Source organism: Amblyomma mixtum, chromosome 5, assembly GCF_055824585.1.
Source record: "Amblyomma mixtum isolate Tamu chromosome 5, ASM5582458v1, whole genome shotgun sequence".
In the NCBI taxonomy this organism is placed as follows: domain Eukaryota; kingdom Metazoa; phylum Arthropoda; class Arachnida; order Ixodida; family Ixodidae; genus Amblyomma; species Amblyomma mixtum.
Window position 1 is genome coordinate 133,105,103 of NC_143016.1, and position 27,479 is coordinate 133,132,581.

The following is a 27,479-nucleotide window of genomic DNA, read 5'->3' on the forward strand; positions in this document are numbered from 1 at the left end:
GTGCTGTGCGATGTCAGTGCACGTTAAAGATCTCCAGGTGGTCGAAATTATTCCGGAGACCTCTACTAAGGCTGCTCTTCCTCTCTATCTTCTTTTTTAGGTCGGCGCCGAGATATGTGAGTCAGATACTGCGCCATTTCCTTTCCTCAAAAACCATTTTACCAATTTACCCATTTTATTTTGCAGGTAGACCGCTTACAAGTAAGAAAAGTTTGCGGGTGCCCGTTAACATGCATAAACACTTTAGAGACAGGGAAAAAAAAGACCGAGGACATACTATTAGCAGAATAGCAGTATATTTGACGCGACTTTCAACAAGTAACAACACTCAGTGTAGTTCTATTTTTGTGTTGTTAAAGATAACATGGTTGGGACAGATTGGGCATTTCCGACGATCTTCGCTTATCCCAGATTCTCGAACAACTTGTGGATTCCGAGTGATACGGCTCCCGAGATGACGCCTTTGACGATAAGGGGCCAGAAGTACTCAGCGTCTTCACCACTCAGGGCAACTTCCCCATTCGTGAGAATACTCAACACCTCAAGCACTTCTTCTTGCTCTTCCTTGGTCAAGCTTGCATCGCCTCGTAGGAGACGGCCGACGCTCTCCAGACTTTTTCCAGCCTTCAGCATCACTGCAGCTTCATCCTCTGCAGGAAAGGTAAATGTTACGTGCATATTTATTCGTGATTTTATTAAAAGAGCATATTCTTCTGTACAAGCCAATTACTAAGTCTGGAAGCAGATACAGTGCAAAGCTATCACCCGTTCTATGATACCTAAGACAGGGGGCTTAGGAAGTGGTATGGTACATCTGATTTAAGGTGTCCAGGTGTAATACAGAAATATTCGCTGCAGCTTTCTCTCCAAATAATTAATTAACACTTCTCTTAAACGGGGTAGCCACGTGTTCGGTTTATTAAATGTAATACTTGTAACTGTGGAAACGCAGTATTTTCGAAGCGTACGTATATCGAGTAATCACAACAATGATGTGAAAATAGGCCTAATAATATATGTGCTCAGTTGCAGGAGTGTCCCCAGAAGGTACACTCAGCTCAGCGTTCTTATCTTTCCTCATAATGTGCTTATGCGCCATAAAACCCCATATAACTAACTTTCCTCATAATGTGAAGATGAAGAGGCAAGCAAAATAATAAAATGATGATGATGACGATGACTGCGGCATAATAAAACAGCAGGACACGGCAAGTCTAAGACGGAGCACACAGCTGATGTGAACAAAATTTGGCCCCACATACACGGATTCGTTAGGTGCAGATAATGCTGGCGTACAGTGGTGAGCAGCCTTGACTAGAGCGCTCGGGTGGTGCACTTCCCTGCAAACAAATCCAGATTTTGTGGCAGCCTCTAGGGTCCAGCTGCAACGCTTGCACGGAAGTAGCGCCAGATAGCCTTGTAAACAAAGCAGGCACGAAAACTTTGCCCTGTAATGAGGGGTGCTCTCTAATTTCGGGTTTTGTTACGAAGTGCGCACTGTTCAAGCCCTCTAGACAAGGCTGCTCACCACTGTACTGTGATCGTTGCATATTTTATACTTCAAATTAAAGTTCACCTGTTCTACGCTATAAATTAACTGATACTCCCAAAGGGGACTCCTGTGATACCGACCATGATTAATAAACCCGGTAAGTTGTTGTTTCTATTTTCGAGGAAAAGAAATGAACACACAAGAAATATGTTTGTATTTGGGCAGACGCATAAGGCATTCACGAAGATCGCGGTTTAGAATATATTCTAAGGATCGTGCAATCTGAACGGTGAGAAAAATATCCGGTTATGTATTTTTAGCATCACGAAGATTATCGCTGCCAAGTGAAGAATAAGGAAACACCATGTAGCTGTAAAGTTATCTCCTGTATGAGAAAAACACCTCCTGACCGCTTAAGAATCGATTACTTGATATGCTTTAGTGAACGACATAGTTTCTCCTTTTTTCCAACGGATTTTCCCCACCTGTGTTATAAAGTAAGCCACGTTCATATTATTCCAGAGATAACACCAAATCTATTTTTTCTAGCAACTGACAGCTTCCATGAGTGTTTGAGCTATTTGTATATAGGCTACTTTCTTAAAGCAGCACATCTAATGTCGTGAGAATTAAGCATTTTCAAGTGGTAGAAAGCATGCCTGAATTGTGGCCGCCTCAGGCTTATGTGGGGAGCCCTTGTGGGGCCCGTGTGGTGAGCTCATCTGGGAAACAAGCGGGATCTAGAGCTGGTGCCCGGATGGGCCCCGTGTGGACTGCCCTCAGATGACCTGCTATTTTAGCCCCTTTCAGATCCATGTGGCCACGAAATTGCAAGGCACCGTCCCACATGAATTCCATATGAGACTTTTCAGCACAATTTTGATACGCCCCATTTTCGGCCCTGAGGTTCTCAGGTTCTCGCTAAGGTTCTCACTGCGTAAAGCCCACATTAGCGTCCTATATGCCCTCATACAAAAAGAAAAGGCTTTTCTGAGGATCATGCAGACCTGCTCGCTTTCCAGCCGCACTACAGCCCTTGGAGGTCCGATAATACATTTGTACGGGCTGCCCTATTTGGGCTAACCCAGATGATTTCAGCAGAACTCCCACAATTACATTGCGTCTGCCGTTAATTAACCCAGAATGGATTCTTGTCGCCTTGATGTAAGAATTGAGGCAAATTTAGAACTAGAGCGTAATACGAGACGCATGTGAAATTCATAGGGAAAAGTCCAATCTGGAATTGCCCACATGTTTCCAAGATGGGCAAATAAGACACTAGAGGGGTTCCCCTATACCCAAACACAAAGGCCACACCAACAAGGGGCCCCATATTGTGCGCTACTTGCGTGGTTTTAGTGAAATAATATCAGCGGCAGTGTTCCTTCTAAAGAGTTCTCCTATGCTCTTCTTCTGTCATTAAAGCTAGCTGCGCAGTGTGGTCCGGAAAATCTCTTTATTTAAACCAGAATAATTTCGCTGATACCAAAGTTACTTGTTTTTATACGTGATCTATAGGTAATGCTTGGAATTGTATCGCAAATAGGAGCGTATTGCCAATTAATGCGTTAGGCACGTTAAGGCTTTCTTTTCTTTTTGCCAATTGAAGACGGTTTATTTGCCAGTGGAATTTTTACGGCTCGTTTCCGACCGAAGCGATTCTCACCTTTCGATAGAACTGGTTTTTGGAGGTCCACTTTCGGGGCTCTGTTGAAAGGAAGGGAAAACAGAATCGTTCCGTTATATATCTTCGAAATACTGTGCATAGAATAGATGTCAATGGCAATAATAACGACTGTACTTACACTGTAGCTCCATCTTCATCACGCATGAAAGAAATATGAGAAAAAAGGCATTAATAAATTTTTCAGAATTGTAAAATTCTAGAAATGCATAAAAGCCATATTTTCCATCATAGGTGATAAAAGCTTTAAACACAAAATAAATATTGCCACAAGCTTTTGAACTAGCGAGTACTAGATAAAAACCGGATATTTCAGTACTCAAAGAGACCTTATTCACAGAGTTGCGGATATTTCCAACCTTTTTCTGCGCAACTACGCAGAAAAAGGCACATGATTTAAGCGGTTTTGTCTGAACATGGGCACTTAATGCCAAGCTAATCTCTCTTTCTTATCTGTGTTCACTCATTACAGGTAAGTTCCACATTTTAAATAGTTATTGCTCCAGGCTGAATTCATAAATAAATGCAGCACCAGTGGTGATTCCAAACAGCGTCTAAACCTTTACTCAGTCAGCTGAAGGATCGCCTTCGTAAGGAACATCGCCATTTAAGTGTGACGCAAAGGCCAAAAATATTTCGTCCAATTGCGATCATTACAGACATTTGATTGCGCACAACTATTTTAAATACAGAAGAACTTGTACTTATTTCCACTATCGGGGTATTTGCACGTTTTCTGGCGTTTTGAATCTTCACGTTTGCTTCTGGTTAATTTACTGATACTCATAGGAATAAAATCCGGCTTTGCGCTCGATCAAATATTGCTAACTTATAAAGTAGCAAGCTTCCACTGAAAAGAAAGCCATTCCATAGTAAGCGGTCATTGCGTATAAATGCTTGTTTCATTCTCATAGTAGGTATGACGCATGACTGGTACGGCGAAACGAAAATTTTCCGAATCCCTAAGAACATTTCTGCATACTCACAAGCAACGGCAATGAGAGAGATGAGGGTGAGCCACAGGCAGGTCTTCATGGTGAAACTAGCTGTATGGACCAACAAATAAGAAATAAATCGTGAGAAGGACACGTGCCGAGTTTAAATTTAAAGAGCTTGCATTTGACATATCTTCACAATGTTAAAGCGTAATGTTTGGTTGGACCTGTTACAAAATCATGACTCAAAGTTCACTGCAATGAAAAAAAGTTTCCTTGGCTCATTAGTTTCAATAAATACGTTAAGCATTCACTCTTTTCACCGTGCATACCGAATCCCAAGGCAAGGTTTCCTGCTTTCACCATGCTGTAAGATTAACAGAACACGCTTGCAATGTTTCACATGCAACGGAGAAGGTTGACGTTCAAGGTCGCAAGTTTTTCAACATTGGCAGTTTAAACGAATAACTGAAACACGTGATAAAAAGGAATGTCTGATAACCCAGCAATTTCTAGACAGACTGAAATTTATCGCTAGAGCTTTTCTTTTCTAGAGATACAGTTCAGATTTGAAATGAACATCCACATTCCACTTTCAAAATACAACTAGAAATAAGTACCATTATAAATGCCATCGTATGCTCTCAGCAGAAAAAACAAGAAGTGACTTCTGTTTTCATTACAATTGTCGCAATATTTCTATGTTAATTTCTTTCTCAAGTAATTTCATGTATTCTATCCATTATAAAATGGTAAATGCGGCTCGTCTCTGTTCGGCTGAAAGCTAAAATTGCTTCATCATGGTATATTTTGCGTAGTGATGATTTATCTATCAGCCTATTTAATTCTTGTTCTTGGCTGTTTTTTTAACATAGGAAAAAAATATCTTTTAATGCGCACCTTTTGCTTCGTTTCGCATACTTGTCGGATCCTAGAAAACTCGGGGCTGTAAGTCATTTCATCTACAAATCAAATTTATTAAGAATGTCCTCCATTTAGAATGTACCCTGTGTAACTGGAAACAGCTTTTCAAACGTATATATGATATAAGGTCAACTGAGATCTACAAGGCGCGTAGCAGTATACATAAAATACATTCTGGTAATACAAATAAATACCTTCTGAAGCACTAAGCATAGATCTGGTTTAAAATATCGAGAGAAGAAACACAAACGTGTAAAGAGAAATCAACAGGATAATGGTTGCGAATAGCATATAGCTGGCTGGTATGAGGGAAGACTTCAGATTACACAGTAGTGATTCAAACACAAACAGAAATGCAGTTGCCACATGAAAACACTAAGGCAGAAAAAACGGGGCTAATTCGGATGGAACATTTCTCTGCGACGTTTTGTACAAGTTCTTAAAGGGTATAGAGTCCGCTATACTCTAACTACTATCAAAAGTAAAACGTGCTACTCACCAGTGATCTTCGGAGCAGCCGCTATGCGGTGTCAGTTCTCTGCTCGTTTTTATACTGAGTATCAAAGGGTGTGTGTATCTTTCTTCCGTGCGATGACGTCAGCTGTCGGCTTTATATCTTGGTGCGAACACATGCCACGAAGTGCATACATTAATATCGGCCATTTACGCACACTGCGAAAGCCAGATATTATGCTTATCCGCAGACACAAAGACGGTGAGGAGGGCTGAAATTCCAATCGAGACTGATTAAGTTACGAAAGAAGGAACTAGACGAGAATATGTACAACACAATACAGAAAATGTCAGTGCCCTAAGCCCGACAAGACGCATCGGTTGATAAATGAAATACATGCCTAGAGCGAACAGGACAATGAACGGAAGATCAATTTTTAAAGCTGCATGTCACGAATAGAGATTTCTCCCCAGTAGCACAAGGTGGCGGGCCCATGCGGGTCCGACATGGGCAATGAGGGCTGGTGGCTGCCCGCAATAAACCCACATGGGCCCGCCGTGGGCGCAGTGCTGGCACAAAACGCTGGGGCTGCCCACTTCATGCCTGAATAGGACCCTCGATGACTAGGAATGGTATTAAACAGACTGGGCAGCCCACCTATAGGTCCTACCGCAGATACAGGCGGCCTAGGATGTGGGCTCTTTTACGGTAAAGCGCGGTCAACCCCAAAAGGGGCTGCCCGTACACCACCGTGAGGAAGCCGCAGTGTTTTTGTGCGGGCAAAGAGCTTGTATATCCGCCCTCAGCCTACATGGGTCCCGCGTAGTAAATACAGGGGCTAAACTATGGGCTTCACAGTGGCGAAGCGGTTCACGCATGCAGTTTGGGCTGTCTTAGCAACACCGGCGAAGGTCCCGCGTGGGCTGGGCATGGGCACATTTGCCATTCGGACGTCTGCACCGCCTGTAATAATCTAAATCGGGTATGAAAGGAGTAAGAATGGGCTGCGTGCAGTTCGTGTGCATAAATGTGGGGCTACATGACGGTGAAGTGCGGGCACACCCAACAGGGGCTCCCCGTGCAGCCCACTGACGGAGCCAAATGGGCTGTATGTGGGCTAACACCAGTATTCCCGCCTGTAGACTACATGGGTCCTGCATAGAAAATATATGGGCTAGGCATGGACACAATTGCGATTCCAACATCTTCCCCGCCTGTATCGTACGTATCTGGTAGAAAATGCCTAAGCGTGAGCTGCGCAGTAGCAAAAGACGCAGTGTGTGCGGGCGAACGGCTAGTATCCGCCAGCAGCCTTCGTAAATGCTGCGCAGATTACTCTGGGCTTCACAGTGCAGAAACATCATGCGCCATTAGCGAGTTGCCGGGCAACACCTATCGACAGTCCCAGGTACATTAGTTGTACACGGGAGGAGTTGAAATTGTCTCATTTAGTCTGCCTGCATATCCTACACCAGAGGTAAAAGGGTTAAGCGGGCCCAAATAGCAAGACCTTGCACGTTTCACTCTGACGAAGAGCTGCTCTTTGAACGTCGTAATAACAAAAGAACCCGCTTCTGAGTTTTGTTGGTGCTTTTTTTGCGTTGATCGCATTGCATTTTTTTCTGGTGTGCTACGGTCGCCGCGGAGAAAGCTGCCAGCATAAGGTTTCTTCCTTGTTTCAATGCACTTCAATTACGCCAGCACTGCAAGCGCTTTCGTCGTCTCCATGCAACATGTGGCGCATGGAATTCATCACTGGTTGATGGACATAGCGAGTCTCCGGCGACTGCGCCAGAGGCTGCAAAAGGTTTGCTACTGTCGCGTTCATTGCAGCAGCTTTCTTAATGTACGCCAGAAGCAGCCTGTAGTGACGCATCGATCAAGACACAAAATTCTTGGTTTTTATGCAGGCATTCTTTGCGCTTCTTCTTCGACAAGTGATTGCACATTGATAACGCAACTTGGCCAAGCGCCATCGCGAGCGGACCCACCTTTCACCCTATCAGGAAGAGATACTAATCACAAATCGCCGAGAACATTTCTATCGACGAACAAGAAATGATTAACTCAACGGAGCAGATTGGGGTGTTCCCTAAAGGGCGAGAATTCGGGCTAGCGAAAAGGTACAGTGCTAGAGAGAACAAAATAAAAACATAAATTCCCTTAGAAACGTCGCAGGAGTAACCAGTCTTTGCGCAATTTTTTTTTTTCAAGTTTTTTTCTTTCCTCTCACCACCGCCTTCTCTGCTTTCCCTGCGTCGACTGTCAAGAAATAACCTGCTCGACCGCGGTTTTTCTGTCTCCCTTTGTTCCTTCCACGAGGATTCCTCTGTGTCTGTCTTGTCCCTCCCAGCCCCCTTCCCCGAAATGGCACCGAGGCGCTCACTCTACAACCCACTACCGAACATTTTAAGCCACCCTCCCGACCACACTCCCCGCGAAACTTCCATGAAGTGGAGAGGGGGCTCCGATTCTACTTGTTCACTGTGTCCGGTCGGTGCGTGGTGACGTTATGCAGAAGTGCTCCCCGCCTTTCCTGCGTTTGCTTGGAACAGGTTTCCTTCTCTCCTGCGGTTGGGTTCACTTTTTAGTCCTCGGTCAATTTGTGCTATACAGTTTTTTGTGCCTTTTCTCGTGTGTCTTGATCAATCACGAACGAAGATGACATCGCCTTCCATGCGTATGTCCAGTGCAAGTATAGTGGAACCCTGTCGTCCTTGTCTTAGTGTTGAATAACTTCGCTCCGAAAGACGAGTGGTGAACAGTAACATTTACTGACATTTGAGCGGTGGAGGCCGCGGCGGTGAAGGCGGATTTTATGACGGCGACGTCGTGCTGCTAGGACGTAAGTACGCATTTGAAATCACTCTGTTGTCTGAGTACTGCCGCCGTCTCGGTTATATGCTCGGCGTCAACAGAAACTTTCTAGTTGTAGAGTGTCTTTTTTAAACCAGCCAGTTGTAGATTGCACAGCGTAGAGGGCCAAAATACCGAAACATTTTCTCTCAGTTACATACCGAAATATATTGTCCTTCATGGTAACAAGACGAAAATTAGTTTTGTTGTGTGTATTCTTTCTTTACACAGGCATATGGTGCATACGTGCGAGTGCAATCAGCGACGAGCGTCCTGAGGGGGAGCGGCTCGAGGCATCGCATCGCATCGATGCTGCGGAATGTGCCGTAAATAAAGGAGGGACCCAGCAAGCATTCGAATCGTTCGAACAACCTGTTTACACACCAACAATGTTACGACACACATTTGCAACGCAATATTGATTCAGATACGAAAGGCGTGAGGTGCATTCACGATACTGAGCATTTCCAATGATCAGGGCCAGGCGTCATGAGACGCCTGGCTTGTCCGAGCCTTCTCTTTCGCGCTGTCTTCTTTTGCACGCATTATCTCTATTTAAGTAATGTGACGTACAACTTCCGCTGCGTGAGATTCTCGGTAGCTCCTTTTCTTCTTTTTTGCTTTTTGTATTTCTTAGCGATTACGAGTCCCCAATCACTTTAGCAATAATAATCGTCGATTACAATCCCAATTATCGATTACCTATCATCAATGCTTATCTAGCTTACAGAGCACGGGATGCTACGCAACTTCTACACATACATCATCAATCCCTATCTAGCTTACAGAGCACGGCATACTACGCCACTTCTACACATACACGCCATTTGTTCCAGTACAGTGAAGCACTATAACACCCCTTTTCATTCCGTCCAATTTTTGGCTTGTAATTACCGTATTAATATTTGTCTGGCTCCGCCGTGGTGGCTCAATGATTACGGCGCTCGGCTGCTGACCCGAAACACGCGGGTTGGATCCCGGCCGCGGCGGCCGAATTTCGATGAATGCGAAATTCTAGAGGCCCGTGTACTGTGCGATGTCTTTGCACTTTAAAGAACCCCAGGTGGTCGAAATTTCCGAAGCCCTTCACTAAATCGTCCCTCATCGCCTGATTCGCTTTGGGACGTTAAGCTCCCATACACCACACCAAAAATTCAGGGGGCACTTTGACAGTCTAACGTGCGTACAGGCGAAAGCGTTTTCCGCACCACTTTCAGTGCTTCTGTGGCTCTGGTGGCGTCACATGTAATTGAGTACTAATTACTAAGTGATGACAAATCACTAATTAATGGTTAATTACTGATTAATGCCTGAATACTAATTAACTGCTAATTAAGCTTAAGCTTAAGCTTCGCCTTTAAGAGTGGAACGCGACAGCGGGGCGGTCTGCGGGGCAGGGACGCGCTTCGGCTCGTGTATGCCTTCGTGACTAGCCGGATCCTCTACGCCGTGCCATATCTCCGCACTACTAAGCAAGACGAGGCGGGAATAGACGCCATCATCCGCAAGGCAACTAAGCGAGCCCTGGATCTCCCGGTGGCTACCCCTAATGACAAACTTAAGGCATTCGGGGTGCTAAACTCCTACCAGGAGCTGCGGGAGGCCCACCTCGTGAACCAATACACGCGGCTCATGCAGACGGCCCCTGGGCGCCGCCTGCTAAAGCGCTTACACATCCAACACGACTGCACTCCAGAGGAGGCGGAGCGTACGCAGTACTGTGGCGCCATATTCTCTGGGCCTCCCCGCTCCCCCGTAACATGGACACCGACATGCACGAAAACAGGCGACAAGCGCGGGCTCGGGCTCTTGAGAGACAACACGGCTCCCGACCCGGTGTATATTATGTAGACGTAGCAGGGCCATCGCCCGCGGGATTTCACACGGCCGCTGTCGTTCACCAGGAAATGCACGTTGATGGACTCTCTTTTCGAGCCCCGAATTCAATGCGAGCCGAGGAAGTAGCGATAGCGCTTGCTGCCGCCCACGCCAATTCGAGAATCATCATTACGGACTCCCGAAAAGCATGTGATCATTACTTGGCGGGGGAGATCTCCCCGTTGGCTGCTTGTATTCTAAGACGGACTGCCACTGATCCAACACCCAAAAGAATCATTTGGGCTCCTGGCCACCAGGGCTTACGAGGTAATGAGGCCGCTGACGCGGCTGCCCGAGCGCTTATTCACCGGGCTCCTCATCCCAGCTCTTCTGGCTCGGAGACTAACCAGCCGCTGCTGCGATTCAGGGAAATTATAACGCATTATAGCGACATCCACCGTCTTTTCCCGGCCCCTACAAAGGGGCTGAGTAAGACGGAGGAGCGAACTTTAAGGCGCCTGCAGACAGGTACTCTACTCTGTCCTGCAATCTTAAAGCATTACGATCCAAACACGGATGGGCGATGCCCGCACTGTGGGGAGACCTGTGATATCTTCCACATGGTGTGGGCATGTACTCAAAATCCCCACCTCCCCCCTTCCCCTACCCCTTCCAGAGAGGCATGGGAGACTGCCCTCCTCAACTGCTCCTCGCTTGAGTCCCAAAGGGCTCTGGTGAAACGGGCGAGACGGGCATTGTCATGCGGTGTCCCGGACTAAGGACGCCGACCATGTAGCGGGGCCACTCTGTGGCTCCCAAACCCTATTTCAACAATTAAAAGTTTTCACCACCACCACCACCACCACCAGAGTGTTGTAGCGCTGCCAGGGAGTCCACGGAACGCCACCACCCGTTCGGCGCGATGCCTTGCCGTTTCAACGCAACGGTTTTTGAGGAAAGGAAATGGCGCAGTAAATCTCTGTCATCTCGGTCGACACCTGAACCGCACCGTAGAGGAACGGAGGAAGTGTGAGTGAAAGAAGAAAGACGAAGATGGCCCGTAATGAAGAAAATGAAAATTGTATTTGAGGAAAGAAAATTACGCAGTAACTGTCTCACATATCTCGGTGGACACCCGTCAAAATTCAGGGGGGGGGGGGTGCATTTTTTTGACCTAAAGTGTGGTCACTGATGTGTGGTTAAGATGTTAAGCTTCGCCTCTAAGAGTGGAACGCGAGAGCGTCTTGCAACGCTGCCAGGGAGTCCATAGAACGCCATCGCCCATTCGGTTCTACGCCTCGCTCGTCGGTAAATTGGTTTTTGAGGAAAGGAAATGTATTCCTGTCTCATATCTCGGTGGACACCTAAACCTCGCCGGAAGGGAGCAGCATGGCAGTGAGCGAAGACACCGTATTCACTAGACGTGCCTTTGTTCATTCCAAACCATCGAGCTGGCATGGCGGAGTGGATAGCATGCTTGTCTCGCACTCCGAAGACCGGGGTTCGATTCCCGAGCTCGACCAATTTCTTACTAGGTTTTATTTATTTATATGGCCTGACTAGAAAAGTTAATTAGGCTAATTGGGTAATTAAGCAATTAACTAAGCTCAGTCCCTCTTACTTGGAGCATCACTATATGGTCCCTTCAATTGGTTGCATGGTTACTAGCCAAAGTACAATTGGCCCCGTTTGAAATTGGCGCACTGTGACGTCACGATCGTTTCGACCAAGTGAAAAGCGTGACATTCTCTTTCGACAACTGCTGCTTACAACGATGAGACATTAAAGGCTTTCGCCTTAATATTTTTTTTTCATTACTGTCAGAGCAGAACACATTCCAAACACAGGTTACTAAGCCGTACACCCGACCACGAATTCAGTGGGTGTCCCTCAAACACGCCTGAAGCAATTGCCCTTCGTGGCCTACGGGAATAAAGAACAAACAAAAAACCTTCATGGCATACGCGTGAATTGCCCACCTGGCGCAGTGGGCCTATTTTCTTTTTCTATTTACAGGAATTGGGTTTTTTTCCGATGGGCGGAGCCGGGATTTCACCTGAACGAGCTCCTTAAGCTGTCGCTTAATACCTGCGACTGTCCAATAGACCTTTCCCGGAATGCATCACAGCTCGTGTTCCTGCTTCGATGGGCAAAAGATAGCGCGCACCGAGGTGTCTCTAACAAGGAGAAGAAATGAGGCGGGGGAGCTATCGTACCAAGGAAAACCGGTTGAGAAGCCAAAGTGGAATGTTTTGCCTGTGGAAGAAGTCCTGACTGGGCTAATTAGTGTAGATTCATTATGGTGGTTTAACAGCGCGAACACACCAAGAAAGACAGAGGACAAACACACCAGCGCTGAATTTAGCGCTGGTGTGTGTCTGTCTCTTTCTTGTTCTATGTGTGTTTGCCCTTGGACCGAACTTGGGCTAGCCCCCGTGGGCCGGACTTGGGCTAGCCCATGTGGGTCCCCGCTGCAGTGCCGCCTAAGCCCTCCTGGAGGTCCCCTCTGAGAAGCCCAATACTGCCCATATGGGTCCCACAAAGGACCGAGGATAGCCCCCTTTATTGTTTTTATGCATGCAGACCATAGGGGTTCCTTGCTGGTACTATGTAGCAAGCTCACTTTGGGTCACGCGCGATGCCGAGTTGCAAGTCCCGCACATATCCCACATCGGGCTTCCATGGGCTGCCCGTGTCGGGCCCACGAGGGCCCGCAATTCCGAGCCCCGTTTGTGCTACTGGGAATGTATGCAACCATGCATTTATGCTGACGGCCCTAATATAGTTCTTTGCAATTGCGGCAGGAGATTTGCTTTTTCTAATTAAATTCGTTTCTGCTTTCTAAAGTTGCTAATATCAGTAGCTTGTTTTTCAGCAATGAATGTTTAGGGTATTGCAACTCTAGGCTTTCCTACGCAATGTTCACTCGTGGTTTTACATTTTTTCTCAATTCTAAAAACACGTCATTAAAAATATGCCTGGAGATTATCTAGGGCTGGTTATTTGCGCCTGTAGATCGCGATTTAACGTTACGCCTTTCGTTGCTGCCCCAGCTGTAAAAAAAAAAAAAACTCTCCTACGAGTCAGGTCGCCCTCCCGAATTAAAACATGGACTGATGAAAGGTGCGCTATATCAATGTGATTGCCGTCATCAAATACTTGATCTAAACCTTACATAGCAACTGTATAGAATTTTTTGTAATTGCTTAAGAACAAGCCGTCTACGGTTTCCAAATGGCAGAAACGTTAGCAGTGCTGGCTTGCATAGTTGCATTACTATTTCCTGTTGATGGCTATAGCCTAGAGAGTGGATAAAAAGCTATAAGTGCCTTTTGCCTGCGACACCCGACCAACGAGTATGGATTGCCTGAACACACGTAATTACTCTGCCTTCTTAACAAAATTTGTATCAGGAGAGTCCTAGTGTCTCGATACGTTCTTGCTATGTCGAATAAGCACTGCTAGGTGATTCTAAACGTGCCGATCCCTGTTGTGAAACAGTGTTGCTGCAGCGCTAAAAAAGTAATAATGATATACAGTCCACTACTGCTTGTTTGGCGATAGCCTGCGAATGCTGGGACATTCCTTTTGTGGAACTTACACTTGACAAAAACACCAAAAGCCTACCTGGTTGCCAATTTACCACAAAATAAATAAATTATTCGAAAATCCCCTGTGTCCCTTGGTTTGTGTGACTGTTGGCTTCTCTCATATTTATAACGAGCCCCTCATTTTCCTTCCCTTGTTTGGCTAACTGCGTAGCTAGGGCCTCGGTTCTCGCAGCCTTGACGCCATAGGAAGCATAAGAGGGTTCTCACACAGCTTCCACCCTCGCCGTTCGATGACGTTCTACGTCACATCAGCGGTAACTCAGGACGTGCTACGTCCGCCGCTTAAGAACAGCGGTGGCGCTGACGAACATTCTCAAGGCTAGGTTATTTGTAAACATATATACCGACGAAAGCAGAAGATTTGACAGCCGTCGCCGTAGCTCAGCGGTAGAGCAGGGGACGCGGAATTCGGAGGTCATGGGTTCAGATCCCACCGGCGGCTTGTGGTTTTTTTTTCTTCGGCTTTTCTAATGAATTAGCTTTAAGCGATAGAATATTCACGAATATTATAAATTGATCGACACCACAAAATAAATAATTTCTGAGACTGTTAGCTTCTCTCTCATATGTATGTATGTATATATATATATATACACATACATATATATATACTTCCTTTTTACCTGTAACTTTCGCAATGCTGAATCATTGGCTTACAGTTTTTGTTTTCTGTTCAGTGCTGCCTTTCACCTGCTGATCCGAGTATTTGAAAGTTTAGAACCTTTTACTTTGTTCCTGTGTTCTTTGCTAAGCATCATGCTCACACAACGCTGTGTGCTATTGTGCGTATTTATTAAGACTGTTCAGCTTATGCCCTTCCTGTTATAACCCCATGTGGGATTTACAGTATGTAGCGATAAAATAAATAAGCAATATTAGAAACCAAAAAACTTTTTTGTTCCTGCTAATGATTGTCTAAACTATTCAAGTACTTAAGCCGAACACTACTGTTCCCCAGTCCCTTTATTCACCGGTCTGTGCAGCTGTGCTGCCTCCGCGGCGTATCAGTGGTTAGCGCGCTCGGCTACCGAGCCGGGGAACCTGGCTTCAAACCCGACCGCATCGACCGCGTTTCAATGGAGCTCAAACGCATAGAGGCACCCGTATACTGTGCGAACTGAGCGTTCATAAAGATCTCCAGGTTGGTGAAATTATTCCGGAGCCCTCCACAACGGCACTTTTTATGACATTCTGCTTCCCCTCCCCCCCCCCCCCCCCCCCCCCCCTCCCTGTCTTCCCTCACGGCGGGGTTGATGTTTCCACCGCGAATTACCATAGTGAATGCACGATTTCGTACCATAAAATTAAGTAATCTTAGTGCGCTACAGCGGCTTTGATATGCTAATGTGCTCACACTGCTACGCAAGATATTTACACGTTCCCATTGTTTAGATTTAGATTTGTTTAGATGATGCTATCCTCGAGTATCGTGATTGGCAGAGCAAGGTATATATATTGCCTATTATGTCTAGGAAACGAATGGGCCCAGATTTCCAGTCTGAACCAATCAAAGTCTGGAATAAACACCCTCTTTGCACACTGACATTATCGGGCGCTCGCCAACCGGCAGCGTCGCTAGTCAGGAGGTCCTATTAGAGAGGTGGAGGAGCTCCGTATTCTGGGCCTTTTCATTCACCAGAGACTCAGACCGGACTCCACTATTGCGAAACTCAAGAGAGTAGGCGAACAGGTAGGGCGCATGATCCGCCGCGTTTCCAACAAGCGGGGTGGTCTGCGGGGCAGGGACGCGCTTCAGCTCGTCTATGCCTTCGTGACTAGCCGGATCCTCTACGCCGTGCCATATCTCCGCACTACTAAGCAAGACGAGGCGCGAATAGACGCCATCATCCGCAAGGCAACTAAGCGAGCCCTGGATCTCCCGGTGGCTACCTCTAATGCCAAGCTCAAGGCATTGGGGGTGCTAAACTCCTACCAGGAGCTGCGGGAGGCCCACCTCGTGAACCAATACACGCGGCTCAGGCAGACGGCTCCTGGGCGCCGCCTGCTAAACCACTTACACATCCAACACGACTGCACTCCAGAGGAGGCGGAGCGTACCCATATGCTCTGGGTCTCCCCGCTCCCCCGTAACATGGACACCGACATGCATGAAAACAGACGACAAGCGCGGGCTCGGGCTCTTGAGAGACAACACGGCTCCCGACCCGGTGTATATTATGTAGACGTAGCAGGGCCATCGCCCACGGGATTTTACTCGGCCGCTGTCGTTCACCAGGAAATGCAGGTTGATGGACTCTCCTTTCGAGCCCCGAATTCAATGCGGGCCGAGGAAGTAGCGATAGCGCTTGCTGCCGCCCACGCCAATTCGAGAATAATCATCACGGACTCCCGAAAAGCATGTGAACATTACTTGGCAGGGCAGATCTCCCCCTTAGCTGCTTGTATTCTACGACGGACTGCCACTGATCCAACAGCCAAACGAATCATTTGGGCTCCTGGCCACCAGGGCTTGCGAAGTAATGAGGCCGCTGACGCGGCTGCCCGAGCGCTTACACACCGGGCTCCTCATCCCAGCTCTTCTGGCTCGGAGACTAACCAGCCGCTGCTGCGATTCAGGGAAATATTAACACATTATAGCGACAACCACCGCCTTTTCCCGGCCCCGACAAAAGGGCTGAGTAAGACGGAGGAGCGAACTTTAAGGCGCCTGCAGACAGGTACTCTACTCTGTCCTGTAATAATAAAACATTACGATACTAACACGGATGGGCGATGCCCACACCGTGGGGAGACCTGTGATATCTTCCACATGGTGTGGGCATGTACTCAAAATCCCCACCTCCCCCCTTACCCTACCCCTTCCAGAGAGGCATGGGAGACTGCCCTCCTCAACTGCTCCTCGCTTGAGTCCCAAAGGGCTCTGGTGAAACGGGCGAGAGACTGGGCCTCGTCATGCGGTGTCCCGGACTAGGGACGCCGACCATGTAGCGGGGTCACTCTGTGGCTCCCAAACTCTTTTTCACAAAATAAAAGTTTTCACCACCACCACCACCTAGCACACACTCCCTGTGTCCCCCGCGGGTACCTCTGGGCGGCATGTAGCCTACTGTAGCAGTTTCGCAGAATTTGGCGGCAATCGTAGAAAGCGGCAGGCATGGGTGCGTCTCTAGAGATTGACTTGATTGAGTTTGAGCCCAGAGTCGCAGCTAAAGACGGGGAAAAGCGCGAGCCAGGGAGCGTACAAGCGATCGCGTAACAGGCTACACTTTGAAACTGACGCTAATAAAAGAGAGCCCGAGCGGCACCAGTAGTGTAACGCGCTGACAGCGGGATTTTATGTCATCACTTGCCTAAGCTGTCTTAAAAACAGCTCTGGCCAAAATGACAGGCGCTGCCTGAAGCGGAGGCTGCAAATGAAAATTTAATTTGGAAGAAAAAACATCTTAAATCAGGACCTGTCAAAAATTCGTTGCAAATAAAAAATCCCAACCAGGCTGCACGTGTACTAAAGAAACAAAATATTTCTTCTGTTTGGTATATCAAGGTTCATCAGCACTATTTCAAGCAAGCCAACAGGTAGGCGACACACGTACTTCTATTTGATCTTGTGAACTATGAAGCAGTAAGTAACTCACTTTCCTTTTCGTTCGGTATTTGTGTTTGAACACGTCCTTTCTTTGAACGTAGCCAAGCGAATTCATTGCTCACTTGAATGAAACAGGGACTCGGTGGAGACACGATGGCCAACTTAAAAGAGAACTAACCGAATCTTTTTGCTCCCAACAGCTCAGAAAGGTAAAGTCAGCCTTCGGTTACCTTTCACGCCAGTGTCGTGATAATCGGCAAGCATCATATCAGGATATTTTTTTCGTTTAGAGAAATCCGAATAGACTGCTACTGCCTGCAGCTGCTGCTTTCGATAAAACAAATTATTGGTGGCAACAACTTTGCTTCCCAATCCACGTTTCGCCTTTCTTCCACGGAGCTGTTTGCATGAACCTCGCTCTGTGGGAGGAGCATAGTGCATAATTTCGCATTAATGATTTTACTCACAAATAGGAACCCTAACATGGCTTGTCGAGTGTACGGGGGTTGAATGATGAAATGTCAAGACTCCAAGGCTGTGTCGTAGAGAGAAAAGCGAGAACATTGCGGAGCGGCTATTAAGAGCAATCACGATAAGATATGCTGCTACATGTAGTTCGCACCCTAGTTGTGCATTAGTGTACAGCTTCCAAAGTATCTGTCAGGCAGGCGCCCCTCTTTTGAGAAAATAAATTGGCCCAGTAACGGTCTCACGCCTTTGCTAAACATCGAAACTTCGCTCAGAGTTAAGGGAATTAGGAGCAGTGAAATAATACACCAAAACAGCAGCTGCTGTGGAGGTGTGCAGAATAATTTTGTTCGCATGAGGACTTTTCACCATTACTGGCCTTAAAAACGCGTAGCCGCCTTTTGTGTTTCGCCTCCATTGCAATGCCTTCGCTACTGCCAGTATCGAACCCTGGTCCTCCGGAACTGTAGCCAAGCACATGCTTGACAATTCTTCGCTTCAAGGTGATTTAGTTGCCTGTTTACGGTCATTACTTTGCTATCAGTGTGCTTGTTTGCGTTTGTGCCGTTCCTTTTCAAGTTAATAGTAGTGAATGAGTTAATCGAGTAAAAATCGTGCTGCTTGTATATTATCATTTCTTAACCGCTATAAAAAGTTCTTATGTTACCCCGCATGCATATTTAGAGTTAAGCACTTTATTTCTGCACCCGCCGCGGTGGCTCAGTGCTAAGGCGGTCGTCTACCGAGCCGGAGTACCCGCGTTCGAACCCAACCGCGGCGGCCGCGTTTCGATGGAGGCGGAACGCAAGAGGCGCCCGTGATCTCCAGGTGGTCGAAATTATTCCGGAGACCTCTACTAAGGCTGCTCTTCCTCTCTATCTTCTTTTTTAGGTCGGCGCCGAGATATGTGAGTCAGATACTGCGCCATTTCCTTTCCTCAAAAACCATTTTACCAATTTACCCATTTTATTTTGCAGGTAGACCGCTTACAAGTAAGAAACGTTTGCGGGTGCCCGTTAACATGCATAAACACTTTAGAGACAGGGAAAAAAAAGACCGAGGACATACTATTAGCAGAATAGCAGTATATTTGACGCGACTTTCAACAAGTAACAACACTCAGTGCAGTTCTATTTTTGTGTTGTTAAAGATAACATGGTTGGGACAGATTGGGCATTTCCGACGATCTTCGCTTATCCCAGATTCTCGAACAATTTGTGGATTCCGAGTGATACGGCTCCCGAGATGACGCCTTTGACGATAAGGGGCCAGAAGTACTCAGCGTCTTCACCACTCAGGGCAACTTCCCCATTCGTGAGAACACTCAACACCTCAAGCACTTCTTCTTGCTCTTCCTTGGTCAAGCTTGCATCGCCTCGTAGGAGACGGCCGACGCTCTCCAGACTTTTTCCAGCCTTCAGCATCACTGCAGCTTCATCCTCTGCAGGGAAGGTAAATGTTACGTGCATATTTATTCGTGATTTTATTAAAAGAGCATATTCTTCTGTACAAGCCAATTACTAAGTCTGGAAGCAGATACAGTGCAAAGCTATCACCCGTTCTATGATACCTAAGACAGGGGGCTTAGGTAGTGGTATGGTACATCTGATTTAAGGTGTCCAGGTGTAATACAGAAATATTCGCTGCAGCTTTCTCTCCAAAGAATTAATTAACACTTCTCTTAAACGGGGTGGCCACGTGTTCGGTTTATTAAATGAAATACTTGTAACTGTGGAAACGCAGTATTTTCGAAGCGTACGTATATCGAGTAATCACAACAATGATGTGAAAATAGGCCTAATAATATATGTGCTCAGTTGCAGGAGTGTCCGCAGAAGGTACACTCAGCTCAGCGTTCTTATCTTTCCTCATAATGTGCTTATGCGCCATAAAACCCCATATAACTAACTTTCCTCATAATGTGAAGATGAAGAGGCAAGCAAAATAATAAAATGGTGATGATGACGATGACTGCGGCATAATAAAATAGCAGGACACGGCAAGTATAAGACGGAGCACACAGCTGATGTGAACAAAATTTGGCCCCACATACACGGATTCGTTAGGTGCAGATAATGCTGGCGTACAGTGGTGAGCAGCCTTGACTAAAACGCTCGGGCGGTGCACTTCCCTGCAAACAAATCCAAATTTTGTGGCAGCCTCTAGGGTCCAGCTGCAACGCTTGCACGGAAGTAGCGCCAGATAGCCTCGTAAACAAAGCAGGCACGAAAACTTTGCCCTGTAATGAGGGGTGCTCTCTGATTTCGGGTTTTGTTACGAAGTGCGCACTGTTCAAGCCCTCTAGACAAGGCTGCTCACCACTGTACTGTGATCGTTGCATATTTTATACTTCAAATTAAAGTTCACCTCTTCTACACTATAAATTAACTGATACTCCCAAAGGGGACTCCTGTGATACCGACCATGATTAATAAACCCGGTAAGTTGTTGTTTCTATTTTCGAGGAAAAGAAATGAACACACAAGAAATATGTTTGTATTTAGGCAGGCGCATAAGACATTCACGAAGATCGCGGTTTAGAATATATTCTAAGGATCGTGCAATCTGAACGGTGAGAAAAATATCCGGTTATGTATTTTTAACATCACGAAGATTATCGCTGCCAAGTGAAGGACAAGGAAACACCATGTAGCTGTAAAGTTATCTCCTGAATGAGAAAAACACCTCCTGACCGCTCAAGAATCGATTACTTGATATGCTTTAGTGAACGACATAGTTTCTCCTTTTTTTCCAACGGATTTTCCCCACCTGTGTTGTAAAGTAAGCCACGTTCATATTATTCCAGAGATAACACCAAATCTATTTTTTCTAACAACTGACAGCTTCCATGAGTGTTTGAGCTATTTGTATATAGGCTACTTTCTTAAAGCAGCACATCTAATGTCGTGAGAATTAAGCATTTTCAAGTGGTAGAAAGCATGCCTGAATTGTGGCCGCCTCAGGCTTATGTGGGGAGCCCTTGTGGGGCCCGTGTGGTGAGCCCATCTGGGAAACAAGCGGGATCTAGAGCTGGTGCCCGGATGGGCCCCGTGTGGACTGCCCTCAGATGACCTGCTATTTTAGCCCCTTTCAGATCCATGTGGCCACGAAATTGCAAGGCACCGTCCCACATGAATTCCATATGAGAGACTTTTCAGCACAATTTTGATACGCCCCATTTTCGGCCCTGAGGTTCTCAGGTTCTCGCTAAGGTTCTCAGTGCGTAAAGCCCACATTAGCGTCCTATATGCCCTCAGTACAAAAAGAAAAGGCTTTTCTGAGGATCATGCAGACCCGCTCGCTTTCCAGACGCACTACTGCCCTTGGAGGTCCGATAATACATTTGTACAGGCTGCCCTATTTGGGCTAACCCAGATGTTTTCAGCAGAACTCCCACAATTACATTGCGTCTGCCGTTAATTAACCCAGAATGGATTCTTGTCGCCTTGATGTAAGAATTGAGGCAAATTTAGAACTAGAGCGTAATACGAGACGCATGTGCAATTCATAGGGAAAAGTCCAATCTGGAATTGCCCACATCTTTCCAAGATGGGCAAATAAGACACTAGAGGGGTTCCCCTATACCCAAACACACAGGCCACACCTACAAGGGGCCCCATATTGTGCGCTACTTCCGTGGTTTTAGTGAAATAATATCAGCGGCAGTGTTCCTTCTAAAGAGTTCTCCTATGCTCTTCTTCTGTCATTAAAGCTAGCCTGCGCAGTGTGGTCCGGAAATTCTCTTTATTTAAACCAGAATAATTTCGCTGATACCAAAGTTACTTGTTTTTATACGGGATCTATAGGTAATGCTTGGAATTGTATCGCAAATAGGAGCGTATTGCCAATTAATGCGTTAGGCACGTTAAGGCTTTCTTTTCTTTTTGCCAATTGAAGACGGTTTATTTGCCAGTGGAATTTTCACGGCTCGTTTCCGACCGAAGCGATTCTCACCTTTCGATAGAACTGGTTTTTGGAGGTCCACTTTCGGGGCTCTGTTGAAAGGAAGGGAAAACAGAATCGTTCCGTTATATATCTTCGAAATACTGTGCATAGAATAGTTGTCAATGGCGATAATAACGACTGTACTTACACTGTAGCTCCATCTTCATCACGCATGAAAGAAATATGAGAAAAAAGGCATTAATAAATTTTTCAGAATTGTAAAATTCTAGAAATGCATAAAAGCCATATTTTCCATCATAGGTGATAAAAGCTTTAAACACAAAATAAATATTGCCACAAGCTTTTGAACTAGCGAGTACTAGATAAAAACCGGATATTTCAGTACTCAAAGAAACCTTATTCACAGAGTTGCGGATATTTCCAACCTTTTTCTGCGCAACTACGCAGAAAAAGGCACATGATTTAAGCGGTTTTGTCTGAACATGGGCACTTAATGCCAAGCTAATCTCTCTTTCTTATCTGTGTTCACTCATTACAGGTAAGTTCCACATTTTAAATAGTTATTGCTCCAGGCTGAATTCATAAATAAATGCAGCACCAGTGGTGATTCCAAACAGCGTCTAAACCTTTACTCATTCAGCTGAAGGATCGCCTTCGTAAGGAACATCGCCATTTAAGTGTGACGCAAAGGCCGAAAATATTTCGTCCAATTGCGATCATTACAGACATTTGATTGCGCACAACTATTTTAAATACAGAAGAACTTGTACTTATGTCCACTATCGGTGTATTTGCACGTTTTCTGGCGTTTTGAATCTTCACGTTTGCTTCTGGTTAATTTACTGATACTCATAGGAATAAAATCCGGCTTTGCGCTCGATCAAATATTGCTAACTTATAAAGTAGCAAGCTTCCACTGAAAAGAAAGCCATTCCATAGTAAGCGATCATTGCGTATAAATGCTAGTTTCATTCTCATAGTAGGTATGACGCATGACTGGTACGGCGAAACGAAAATTTTCCGAATCCCTAAGAACATTTCTGCATACTCACAAGCAACGGCAATGAGAGAGATGAGGGTGAGCCACAGGCAGGTCTTCATGGTGAAGCTAGCTGTATGGACCAACAAATAAGAAATAAATCGTGAGAAGGACACGTGCCGAGTTTAAATTTAAAGAGCTTGCATTTGACATATCTTCACAATGTTAAAGCGTAATGTTTGGTTGGACCTGTTACAAAATCATGATTCAAAGTTCACTGCAATGAAAAAAAGTTTCCTTGGCTCATTAGTTTCAAGAAATACGTTAAGCATTCACTCTTTTCACCGTGCATGCCGAATCCCAAGGCAAGGTTTCCTGCTTTTACCATGCTGTAAGATTAACAGAACACGCTTGCAATGTTTCACATGCACCGGAGAAGGTTGACGTTCAAGGTCGCAAGTTTTTCAACATTGGCAGTTTAAACGAATAACTGAAACACGTGATTCAAAGGAATGTCTGATAACCCAGCAATTTCTAGACAGACTGAAATTTATCGCTAGAGCTTTTCTTTTCTAGAGATACAGTTCAGATTTGAAATGAACATCCACATTCCACTTTCAAAGTACAACTAGAAATCAGTACCATTATAAATGCCATCGTATGCTCTCAGCAGAAAAAACAAGAAGTGACTTCTGTTTTCATTACAATTGTCGCAATATTTCTATGTTAATTTCTTTCTCAAGTAATTTCATTTATTCTATCCATTATAAAATGGTAAATGCGGCTCGTGTCTGTTCGGCTGAAAGCTAAAATTGCTTCATCATGGTATATTTTGCGTAGTTTGGATTTATCTATCAGCCTATTTAATTCTTGTTCTTGGCTGTTTTTTTAACATAGGAAAAAAATATCTTTTAATGCGCACCTTTTGCTTCGTTTCGCATACTTGTCGGATCCTAGAAAACTCGGGGCTGTAAGTCATTTCATCTACAAATCAAATTTATTCAGAATGTCCTCCATTTACAATGTACCCTGTGTAACTGGAAACAGCTTTTCAAACGTATATATGATATAAGGTCAACTGAGATCTACAAGGCGCGTAGCAGTATACATAAAATACATTCTGGTAATACAAATAAATACCTTCTGAAGCACTAAGCATAGATCTGCTTTAAAATATCGAGAGAAGAAACACAAACGTGTAAAGAGAAATCAACAGGATAATGGTTGCGAATAGCATATAGCTGGCTGGTATGAGGGAAGACTTCAGATTACACAGTAGTGATTCAAACACAAACAGAAATGCAGTTGCCACATGAAAACACTAAGGCAGAAAAAACGGGGCTAATTCGGATGGAACATTTCTCTGCGACGTTTTGTACAAGTTCTTAAAGGGAATAGAGTCCGCTATACTCTAACTACTATCAAAAGTAAAACGTGCTACTCACCAGTGATCTTCGGAGCAGCCGCTATGCGGTGTCAGTTCTCTGCTCGTTTTTATACTGAGTATCAAAGGGTGTGTGTATCTTTCTTCCGTGCGATGACGTCAGCTGTCGGCTTTATATCTTGGTGCGAACACATGCCACGAAGTGCATACATTAATATCGGCCATTTACGCACACTGCGAAAGCCAGATATTATGCTTATCCGCAGACACAAAGAGGGAGAGGAGGGCTGAAATTCCATTCGAGACTTATTAAGTTACGAAAGAAGGAACTAGACGAGAATATGTACAACACAATACAGAAAATGTCAGTGCCCTAAGCCCGACAAGACGCATCGGTTGATAACTGAAATACATGCCTAGAGCGAACAGGACAATGAACGGAAGATGAATTTTTAAAGCTGCATGTCACGAATAGAGATTTCTCCCCAGTAGCACAAGGTGGCGGGCCCATGCGGGTCCGACATGGGCAATGAGGGCTGGTGGCTGCCTGCAATAAACCCACATGGGCCCGCCGGGGGCGCAGTGCTGGCACAAAACGCTGGGGCTGCCCACTTCATGCCTGAATAGGACCCTCGATGACTAGGCATGGTATTAAACAGACTGGGCAGCCCACCTATAGGTCCTACCGCAGATACAGGCGGGCTAGGATGTGGGCTCTATTACGGTAAAGCGCGGTCAACCCCAAAAGGGGCTGCCCGTACACCACCGTGAGGAAGCTGCAGTGTTTTTGTGTGGGCAAAGAGCTTGTATTGCCGCCTTCAGCCTACATGGGTCCCGCGTAGTAAATACAGGGGCTAAACTATGGGCTTCACAGTGGCGAAGCGGTTCAGGCATGCAGTTTGGGCTGCCTTAGCAACACCGGCGAAGGTCCCGCGTGGGCTGGGCATGGGCACATTTGCCATTCGGACGTCTGCACCGCCTGTAATAATCTAAATCGGGTATGAAAGGGGTAAGAATGGGCTGCGTGCAGTTCGTGTGCATAAATGTGGGGCTACATGACGGTGAAGTGCGGGCACACCCAACAGGGGCTCCCCGTGCAGCCCACTGACGGAGCCAAATGGGCTGTATGTGGGCTAACACCAGTATTCCCGCCTGTAGACTACATGGGTCCTGCATAGAAAATATATGGGCTAGGCATGGACACAATTGCGATTCCAACATCTTCCCCGCCTGTATCGTACGTATCTGGTAGAAAATGCCTAAGCGTGAGCTGCGTAGTAGCAAAAGACGCAGTGTGTGCGGGCGAACGGCTAGTATCCGCCAGCATCCTTCGTAAATGCTGCGCAGATTACTCTGGGCTTCACAGTGCAGAAACATCATGCGCCATTAGCGAGTTGCCGGGCAACACCTATCGACAGTCCCACGTACATTAGTTGTACACGGGAGGAGTTGAAATTGTCTCATTTAGTCTGCCTGCATATCCTACACCAGCGGTAAAAGGGTTAAGCGGGCCCAAATAGCAAGACCTTGCACGTTTCACTCTGACGAAGAGCTGCTCTTTGAACGTCGTAATAACAAAAGAACCCGCTTCTGAGTTTTGTTGGTGCTTTTTTTGCGTTGATCGCATTGCATTTTTTTCTGGTGTGCTACGGTCGCCGCGGAGAAAGCTGCCAGCATAAGGTTTCTTCCTTGTTTCAATGCACTTCAATTACGCCAGCACTGCAAGCGCTTTCGTCGTCTCCATGCAACATGTGGCGCATGGAATTCATCACTGGTTGATGGACATAGCGAGTCTCCGGCGACTGCGCCAGAGGCTGCAAAAGGTTTGCTACTGTCGCGTTCATTGCAGCAGCTTTCTTAATGTACGCCAGAAGCAGCCTGTAGTGACGCATCGATGAAGACACAAAATTCTTGGTTTTTATGCAGGCATTCTTTGCGCTTCTTCTTCGACAAGTGATTGCACATTGATAACGCAACTTGGCCAAGCGCCATCGCGAGCGGACCCACCTTTCACCCTATCAGGAAGAGATATTAATCACAAATCGCCGAGAACATTTCTATCGACGAACAAGAAATGATTAACTCAACGGAGCAGATTGGGGTGTTCCCTAAAGGGCGAGAATTCGGGCTAGCGAAAAGGTACAGTGCTAGAGAGAACAAAATAAAAACATAAATTCCCTTAGAAACGTCGCAGGAGTAACCAGTCTTTGTGCAATTTTTTTTTCAAGTTTTTTTCTTTCCTCTCACCACCGCCTTCTCTGCTTTCCCTGCGTCGACTGTCAAGAAATAACCTGCTCGACCGCGGTTTTTCTGTCTCCCTTTGTTCCTTCCCCGAGGATTCCTCTGTGTCTGTCTTGTCCCTCCCAGCCCCCTTCCCCGAAATGGCACGGAGGCGCTCACTCTACAACCCACTACCGAACATTTTAAGCCACCCTCCCGACCACACTCCCCGCGAAACTTCCATGAAGTGGAGAGGGGGCTCCGATTCTACTTGTTCACTGTGTCCGGTCGCTGCGTGGTGACGTTATGCAGAAGTGCTCCCCGCCTTTCCTGCGTTTGTTTGGAACAGGTTTCCTTCTCTCCTGCGGTTGGGTTCACTTTTTAGTGCTCGGTCAATTTGTGCTATACAGTTTTTTGTGCCTTTTCTCGTGTGTCTTGATCAATCACGAACGAAGATGACATCGCCTTCCATGCGTATGTCCAGTGCAAGTACAGTGGAACCCTGTCGTCCTTGTCTTAGTGTTGAATAACTTCGCTCCGAAAGACGAGAGTGGTGAACAGTAACATTTACTGACATTTGAGCGGTGGAGGCCGCGGCGGTGAAGGCGGATTTTATGACGGCGACGTCGTGCTGCTGGGACGTAAGTACGCATTTGAAATCACTCTGTTGTCTGAGTACTGCCGCCGTCTCGGTTATATGCTCGGCGTCAACAGAAACTTTCTAGTTGTAGAGTGTCTTTTTTAAACCAGCCAGTTGTAGATTGCACAGCGTAGAGGGCCAAAATACCGAAACATTTTCTCTCAGTTACATACCGAAATATATTGTCCTTCACGGTAACAAGACGAAAATTAGTTTTGTTGTGTGTATTCTTTCTTTACACAGGCATATGGTGCATACGTGCGAGTGCAATCAGCGACGAGCGTCCTGAGGGGGAGCGGCTCGAGGCATCGCATCGCATCGATGCTGCGGAATGTGCCGTAAATAAAGGAGGGACCCAGCAAGCATTCGAATCGTTCGAACAACCTGTTTACACACCAACAATGTTACGACACACATTTGCAACGCAATATTGATTCAGATACGAAAGGCGTGAGGTGCATTCACGATACTGAGCATTTCCAATGATCAGGGCCAGGCGTCATGAGTCGCCTGGCTTGTCCGAGCCTTCTCTTTCGCGCTGTCTTCTTTTGCACGCATTAT

The 27,479-nt window shown here is 46.1% G+C and overlaps 2 protein-coding genes across 2 annotated transcripts; both read right to left on the reverse strand.

Annotated features, from left to right (window-relative positions):
* Positions 1-402: 402 nt before the first annotated feature.
* LOC149343764 (uncharacterized) lies at positions 403-4,211 on the reverse strand. The gene is made up of 4 exons (XM_089542467.1): positions 4,163-4,211; positions 3,298-3,310; positions 3,159-3,199; positions 403-650 (listed from the first exon to the last, which is right to left on the reverse strand). The coding sequence occupies exons 1-4, from the start codon at positions 4,209-4,211 to the stop codon at positions 403-405; spliced, it is 351 nt and encodes a 116-aa protein (XP_089398593.1).
* Positions 4,212-18,982: 14,771 nt separating this feature from the next.
* LOC149343765 (uncharacterized) lies at positions 18,983-22,796 on the reverse strand. The gene is made up of 4 exons (XM_089542468.1): positions 22,748-22,796; positions 21,883-21,895; positions 21,744-21,784; positions 18,983-19,230 (listed from the first exon to the last, which is right to left on the reverse strand). The coding sequence occupies exons 1-4, from the start codon at positions 22,794-22,796 to the stop codon at positions 18,983-18,985; spliced, it is 351 nt and encodes a 116-aa protein (XP_089398594.1).
* Positions 22,797-27,479: the final 4,683 nt, after the last annotated feature.

Coding starts and splice junctions, on each gene's coding strand:
- LOC149343764 (XM_089542467.1), bottom strand. CDS start 4,211: ATGAAGACCTGCCTGTGGCTCACCCTCATCTCTCTCATTGCCGTTGCT. Junction 651..3,158: donor AAAACCAGTTCTATCGAAAG/GTGAGAATCGCT, acceptor CCTTTCCTGCAG/AGGATGAAGCTGCAGTGATG.
- LOC149343765 (XM_089542468.1), bottom strand. CDS start 22,796: ATGAAGACCTGCCTGTGGCTCACCCTCATCTCTCTCATTGCCGTTGCT. Junction 19,231..21,743: donor AAAACCAGTTCTATCGAAAG/GTGAGAATCGCT, acceptor CCTTCCCTGCAG/AGGATGAAGCTGCAGTGATG.